General features: G+C 46.8%; 1 protein-coding gene across 2 annotated transcripts; it reads right to left on the reverse strand.

Annotated features, from left to right (window-relative positions):
- Nucleotides 1-1663: 1663 nt before the first annotated feature.
- On the reverse strand, nucleotides 1664-7696 carry zgc:65851 (uncharacterized protein LOC321113 homolog). 2 transcript variants are annotated; one of them, XM_034540804.1, is made up of 5 exons: nucleotides 6798-7653; nucleotides 6006-6015; nucleotides 4731-5041; nucleotides 4198-4322; nucleotides 1664-3557 (listed from the first exon to the last, which is right to left on the reverse strand). In XM_034540804.1, the coding sequence occupies exons 1-5, from the start codon at nucleotides 7548-7550 to the stop codon at nucleotides 3221-3223; spliced, it is 1536 nt and encodes a 511-aa protein (XP_034396695.1). In that variant the 5' UTR covers nucleotides 7551-7653; the 3' UTR covers nucleotides 1664-3220. The 2 variants fall into 2 exon arrangements, with proteins under 2 accessions (XP_034396695.1, XP_034396694.1); XM_034540803.1 differs by lacking the exon at nucleotides 6006-6015 and having other exon boundaries at nucleotides 4731-5048; nucleotides 6798-7696.
- Nucleotides 7697-7929: the final 233 nt, after the last annotated feature.

Below are 7929 nucleotides of genomic sequence, written 5' to 3' on the forward strand. Positions count from 1 at the left end.
GTGTGTGTGTGTGTGTGTGTGTGTGTGTGTGTGTGTGTATGTGTGTGTGTGTGTGTGAGAGAGAGAGTGTGTGTGTGTGTGTGTGTGTGTGTGTGTCAGGCAGCCCAAATTTAAAATGTGGCACTGGGACTCCTCAGCAGCTCCCCCAGAACTGCAGGGCTCTGGGACATCTGCAATGCAGAAGTCTATATATAGCCGTGAAGTTACAGGGAGAGAGAGAGAGGGGGAGAGAGGGAGACACAGACAGACGAACAGACAGGAGGGTGAAGGGAGACAGAGACGAAGGACAAGACAGAGAGAAACAATGAATGATGAGAGTGAACCTTGAACTGAAAATGAGCTGGAAAGTAACACGAGGCCGGCAGAAAGCAACTTTCTCCGATGGCAAATGCTAACTTTTACAGTTCAAACAAAGTACATTCCTGATTTGTGGAAACTAAAAGCTAAACAACACTTTATTTTCTTTAGAAACCCCCAAAACTACCAAGCCAACCAAGTGTGCACTTAGGATGTCAGCCAAGGTCGCGGTGAAGTGAGTTTGTCAGTATCTCTGTGTTTAACTCACTTAAAAGAGGAAATGGAATTATTTGCTTGTGGACTCCCAGTAACAGGAACAGTGAAGGGTGTTTGGTAAATGCTGAGGTTGAGTATTTATCGCTTTATCTCGAAGGGTCTTGGGTGGGTAGCGGAGGAGGAGGTGAGCAGTTCAATTATGTATGCGCCTCCACAACAACAGAATCTGCTGACGGCAGAGCTCAGCACGCACACATCAAGGACGACTCCATCCCCAGCACAGAGTTTTGGGAATGATCCGACTCTGGAATTTTTCAATAAATCTCCCATCTGCTCCTGGTCTGCCGCTCCGTGTCTGACTCCTCATCATAACTCTCCTTGTGTCACGGCTGAACGATCGAGCATCAATCATTCGAAGTCCAGCGTGCGGCGCTGCAGGGACTTTAACACAATATGTTTTTTAAGTATTGATTTACAGTTAGACACACATTATGAATTCAAATGAAATATTGTTGTTTTTATTTGTAACCGTGGCAGTATTTTTACCATCAAAGTTAAGGATGTAGAGGCTGATAACAAAGCTGTGTAAGTCGTTAATTTGAATGATGTATCATTTAAGGGAAATGTTTAATACAAAGGGAAACACCCTTATTCGTTTACTTGCAGAGAGTTAGAGAAGAGTGATACCACGACATATATGTACACCCACACACACACACACACCCTCCACACACACACACACACAAACACACACACACAAACATAAAAAAGTAGAGGAGCCTTTTTAACATGTCACAGGGGGGAAAGCATAAGTGCACATTATAAAAGTAATGATGAATTCCATTTTAGTTTAACGGTCCTGGTATATTTTGCAAAAAGAAACCGACAGACACAACCAGACTATGAGCTACCTTTTAGAAGTCATGCTAGCTTGACTATTTGGACTATAAGGTAACCAGGAAAGAAGTACATAACTCTACCGTCCTTGAGAAATAAAATTAAAATAATAAGTTATTTGTCTCTCGTCGCTGACTTTTAATATCATATTTCTTTTACTGAAATGATGTCCAATGTGCCGTGATGGCTTTGCAGTCAACCGGACAAGACTATCTACCTCATCACATTAAATACGCAGAGCTGCAGTGAATGTTTGGTTCATAAATGTCTTTATTTGGCTTTGAGAGGAATATCACTGCGTGAGATAGCAGCACGTATACAGTCACAGTTGTATAGCAGAGGTCTGGAAAGGTTCAGCACTCCTCAGCCTCTCAAAAAACAAGTGAGATGGAGGGGATCACATCTTTTATTTGAACTGTCAGTCATGATTAAGGCAAGTTTCTTAATTTAACACACAACAAGCAAAACATCTATCCCATCCAGCAGATATTCAAGCTCAAAGAGTGAGGCCATGCATTCATGCCCGTTGGTTGATTCATTTGTCTAAACAAAAAACAAAAACAGAGGACAAACTGATGAACACTGGTGAAATAAAACAGTTCAGAGTAAAGTGAGAGGAGGGTGGTGAAAGTAGCCCTCGTATGCGACTCTGAACCATTCGGCCACAACTCCTGCGGCTTCTGCTCCTCCTGCCACTTACAGTCTGAGCTGAGGGCCGTCAGTGTCATCATCAGCTGCCTGACAGCGACAGACACGCTACGTGAAACAAAAGTACCACTACATTTTGTAGAAGGAGAAATTAAAAAGGGAAATGCAGGAATAGACTTGCAGAGTTGTAATAAACTCTGACAGGCCGATACATTCATTGACAAATGAATCAATCAAAGAATCAAAAAATATATATATAGCAGCAATTTAAACCCTATGTTTTCATTCCCAAAGATGCATTCCCTCGCGGAGAAGTTTCAGCACTCCTCCTTTCCAGCAACTGGAAAACAACCACCCACTCTCCCAACACATTTGTATGTACAGTTGTTTTTTTTCTGAGCTCCATTATTGCCGTGCTGTGACACTGCAGTGAATTAAAGAGAATGAGAAAGGGGCTCGATTGGTAAGTGGTACATTTTCGTCTGTCATGGTGGGATGAGATGCAGAACTGGAGCGCGATGGAAGAACGAGGGGAGTGAAAAGCTTTCACCTTCTGTGGGAAATGTGGGGTTGGACTCACAGTTCCGATAGAAGCGGTCTTTCCTCGAAACGTTCCTGTGTAACAAGCCGACCTTTAGGAATGAGCTGGTAGAGCTTCGCTCGATGATAAAATCGCTTTTAACTTACAGTACTCTCCAACTTTTACGTGTAAAAATCAAATAGCACCGTAAAAGTTGGGCTGGCTGACTTCTTAAAGTCTGTGTGCTGACAAAATGTGTAACTTTCAAGGTTTTGATTGCTCTTCCTGTAAATATTGTTCATTAATGGCACATTTATTGTTGTTTCAAACTAAAGGAAATGAGTGGCGTCATGCTAGCTTTCCGATGTGATGAAAAATGACGACGACCTCCGCAAAGTGTGTTTATGACCTAAACTCTTCTGTCATTGTAATGCATCTATTTCCTTCTAAAGCTCATTCTCCAGCTAATAAAGCTAAAAAAATCACTTCTGAATTACAGAGCAAACATAGACGGTGCCGACGGTGTGCAGAACTGTGTTTGACAGAGATGACGTGAACAGAGACCAGATCCATATAAGTGATTGGAATGAGGATGAGGAATGTGTTATTGATAATGATGAAGATGATGTTGACACTAGCGGTTTAGCTCTTGCTGGTCTTGCCGGCGGGGGTCTCCTTCTTCTTCTCCTTTTCTTTCTGCTTCTCGTCCTCCTCCTCTTCCTCTTCATCCTCCTCTCCCTCACCCTCCTCCTGGTCATCTCCCTCCTCTTTGTTCTCCTCTCCCTCCTCCTCGTCCTCCTCGTCCTCCTCCCCCTCTTCTTCGGCCTCCTCTTCCTCCTCCTCAGGCCTGGCCTCAGACTTCCTGTAGGCTCCGAGGCCGTAGGAGCGGGCTGACATGTAGGAGAAGCCCTGGTAGCCCGACTGGACCATGGCCCCACCAACGGAGCTGAGGCGGCACTCCTCGCCTTCCAGCAGCTTCCTGCTCGGACAGAAAGAGAGACGGACAGGGGGTCAAGAGATGACGACACCTGGAGTCTGGTTTCATTACTAAAATGATCTCTGTGTCTCTCTGCTGAAGGATCTAATGTCACTGGAGTATCAGTGGCACCTCTGCTCTGTTTTGGTATATTGTCCAAAAACATAACCGCAGAGTCGGATCATTGTACGGTTTCCCCTTGTATCACTTTCCTTCATCTATCTTATTACAGGGGGAGAAGAACTGGGAGGGACTATGAGATTGTAAGTCTGAGCATTGTAAACCACACTTTCAAAATGGAAAGGCCATCATCATTATTATTGGGGGCGTAAAGAGAGAGGGGTATTTATACAGTCAAAAAGCAGGCCACCAGATGCTGCAGGAGAGTTTAATTAAAACGTTTCTTAAAATAAAGGCTGGAGTGAAACGCAATGTAGTATTGACTGAATTTTCCAGGACAATTGTAAAAAAAGAAAAAAAATCGACTGAAAACATGTCTCTGAAATCTTAAACGATTCAAACTGTCAACAGAAAGAAAATAAAAAAACGGTTTGACCTGTGAGCCACTGAGCATATCTCAGCATTGTGTAAAAGCTATAGTTCAATCTCCCATTATGGTTGTGTTGTTTGTACTGTAGCCCACCTGTAGGCAGCGATCTCAATGTCCAGCGCCATCTTGACGTTCAGCAGGTCCTGGTACTCGCGCAGGTGACGGGACATCTCTCCCTTGGTGCTGCGCAGTGCCGCCTCGAGCTGCTGAATGGTATCCTACAGACACACACAGTCCTATTATGAAATACTAATAATTCATGCTCCTGTGAACAGAGGTATAGATCGATAAGTAGAACTTTACTTTTGTCGTGTGACAACGAACAAGGAGTGCGTTCATTTTTTATATTGAAGTGATTGATGACAGACAGACAACCGGGTTGTGTCCTTCATCGGGGTCCACCGTGTGCTTGAGACTTAAAGGGATAAGTCTCATATCTCTGGTCGATATCAAGACTATTCATAATCGTCTCTGTTATAACCCACTTTTACCTTCATGGGGCACATAACTGTTTTTAGTAAAGAATTATCTGTTGCCATGCAGGTCTCCATTTAGCAAACGTCTCCCATATTAATCAAACCGTAACACACATTAAAACCTCTCACTCCTGTGGGTCATTGCCGTACCTGCATGTCTCCCATTTCATTGTTGTGTCGATCCTCCATCTCAGCAATCTGCCTCTCTAGGGCCTCGTTGTGGCCCCTGAGGGCCTCGATCTCCAGGGTGCGGGCCTGCACCTGCCTGCGGTACTCGCTCAGCTCCTCCTTTGAGTGCTTGACGGCGTCCTGGTTGCGGGCAGCGGCCTCGTTCACGCTGGCAAACTTGGAGCGGTACCAGTCTTCTGCCTGAACCTGGTTCCTGGCCGACAGGTTCTCATACTGGACCCGGATGTCCTTCAGGGCGGCCGTCAAGTCCGGTTTGCTCATGTCCATCTCCACTGACACCTGGATGTGGGAGAGGGGATAAACGGAGCGATGTTTATTACATCCAGGTACTCGTTTTTAGTAGGTTTAAACATAGTGACATCTGTGAAGAAATGCAGCACCAAACAAAACTTGAATAATCAATAAACCTTATATTTCCAAGAATACACATGTGAGTATACATTTAGAAAACGTAATCATTCACATTCTGGTTAAATGTCTTAGTGTAATGCTTATATGTTATTTTAAGTTGATTTGACTGATTATTTGGGCCTTCTCTTTGAACTGCAGGGATGACATTTGAAAATACTGAAACACACTGGTCTGTAAAACTTATTCAATTTTACCGGAGATGACAAAAAAAGGCTTTTTTAAGCCACACTGCATATCTCTTCCAGTGTGACATCTCTGGGCATCTCTTCTGGTGACATGTACATTACGCTGTGTTGAAGCGCTGCTGATGAATCGACTGCTGAGTCTGACTTTTCTGCTGCAATGTGAGCTGCGCTGTCAATAGCTTACATGGCAATTATATTTCCTGTGGGGAAGAGGAGAGACCCTGGAGAAATCTACCCAGCAACCATAACTCCACTACATGATTTAACTTATTGCACATTCAATACATTGATGTATGCTCAAAGTTGCAGCGATGGTTGCTGCTGCCCTCATTTAATAGTCTTTAAAACTTGTTGTCAAACAGTGGCAGTGTGTTCACTGGCTCTGCGGTTAAACCCAGTTCAGGTTGTAAACCACACACATAACTGCTAGTTCAGAAGTGGGCTTGTCCTGCCAGCTGCTCCTTCCGGACGACCACACCCCTGGATTATGCGCTATTTCTCCGCATCCCCCCCCCCCCCCCCCCCCCCCCTTCCCCTACCCTCCCCTTACGCCCACTTCCCTCCCCTCCTTTAATGAAAATATGTCCAATGCCCCCAAACACCTCGCCAGCCGGGCTAATGGCGGAAAGTCTTTAATGACCTTGTTGCACCTTGTTAGAGTATTTATATTTGAAATGACGCCAGTGTGACATGTTGCCAAATTAATATTCCCACAGAGAATTCCGATTTGCGGCACACTTTGCAACCTATTAGCATTGACGAAAATAAAACCTCTCTGCAAGCCAAAAATCATCTTAAAGTTTGAGCGAGGGCGTGACCGAGCGCGAGGGACGCTGCGGGGACGCTCGAGAAACCCGAATTTATGAGAGGAGGAGGAGCAGGAGGAGGACGAGGAGGACGAGGAGGACGACGAGGAGGAGCAGGAGGAGGAGGAGGAGGAGGGGCGGAGGGAAGTGCAGTGCATGGGGCTGAAACGGAACTGCAGTGCCATCAATTATCAAGTGCGCAATATTTAGTTTGAGGAGGACAGCAGGAAAAAAAACAGGTTATTGAAGTCCTGTAACACTGTGGGAAACTGACTAATATATAAATATCCGATATAATCAGTGGACCTGCATATTAGACTAAATAGTATTACCTGTGTATAGGTGATTTCTTCCACATCAATAATGTTATCTGGTGAATGACTATATAAGTCATTGGGGAATGCAGGTAATACCAGCCCATCAAGTTTGATGCAGACACTGTAAAGTCAAGTTGTATTGTGGTAAAACGTGTGTGAATGTGATATTGTAAAAAATGTAAAGCCATAAGTTGTGAGGAGTATTTGTGGCAGTGTGGCATTGAAAACTAGTGGTTGATAATCTGACAAGTGGCCTTGGGTCTCTGTGTTTGGACCGACTCGGTCACCAGCGCGCAGCAGGAGGTCTACCTGAGTGGCCTGCAGAGACGCCTGCAGCTCCTGCAGCTCCTCCTCGTGAACTTTCCTGAGGAAGGCGATCTCGTCCAGCAGCGACTCCACTTTCTTCTCCAACTCCAGGCGCGCCAGGGTGGCGTCGTCCACGTCCTTCCGGTAGCTCTTCAGGGTGTTCTCCGCCTCCTCGCGCAGCTTCGTCTCCTCCTCCAGCTTCTCCCTCACGTGCTCCAGCGTATCGTTCATCTGCACGCAGTCCAGGTGCATCTGGCTCCTCTCGTGCGTCAGCTCCTCCACGCGCGCCCGCAGCTCGCGGATCTCCTGCTCGTACAGCTCGTGCAGGCGCGAGGGCTCGTTGTGGCGCTGGCGCAGCATCGTGACCTCTGCCTCCAGGACTTTGTTCTGCTGCTCCAGGTTGTGCACTTTCTCTATGAAGGACACGAAGCGGTCGTTGAGGCCCTGCAGCTGCTCCTTCTCGTTGGTGCGGACGATCTTGAGCTCGTTGGTGACCGCGGTGGTCTGGGTAAGGTCCATGGCAGAGTCCGGCATGGAGGAGAAGAGGCGGCCAGAAGCCGCTGTCCTGCGGTAGTTGGTGGAGGACATCGCGGAGGGGGAACCATAGGTGCGGTGGGTGCTGCGGTATCCCGCAGAGTGCAGGCGGGACGGGCTGCTGCTGCTGCTGCCCAGACCCACGCGGCCGGACCGGGGGGCATCTCCGAAAATCTTCCGATAGGAGCTGCTGCTGCTGTAGATGTCGCCGGAGTAACTCATGTTTCCTTTACCCTGGTGGTGTCCGGTCCCACTGCTCTGTACGGGGGATTGAGAGGGAGAGAGGCAGAGAGTGAGAGAGAGAGAGTGTGTGTGGAGTTCAGGAGTGTGTGAGGGTGAGTGGGTGTGAGCGAGAGACAAAGTGAGATGCGAGTGATGCCTGGCCGGTACAGGTGCTTTTATAGTGAAGGCGCCGGCGCATCATTTGACGCAGGGACAACAGAAGATGGGGGAAAACCTGCAAGCTTTTGCAGAAAGCCTGCTCCCTCTAGGGAGACACGAATTCACTCATGCAGCTCCTCTTCTCTGTCTTGTGGCTCAGGCATCAACACACAATAACCACGAGTAACACACGAGGGCTTTATTGTGTGGCCGGTTTGAC

The sequence above is a fragment of the Cyclopterus lumpus genome, chromosome 9 (assembly GCF_009769545.1).
Source record: "Cyclopterus lumpus isolate fCycLum1 chromosome 9, fCycLum1.pri, whole genome shotgun sequence".
Classification (NCBI taxonomy): domain Eukaryota; kingdom Metazoa; phylum Chordata; class Actinopteri; order Perciformes; family Cyclopteridae; genus Cyclopterus; species Cyclopterus lumpus.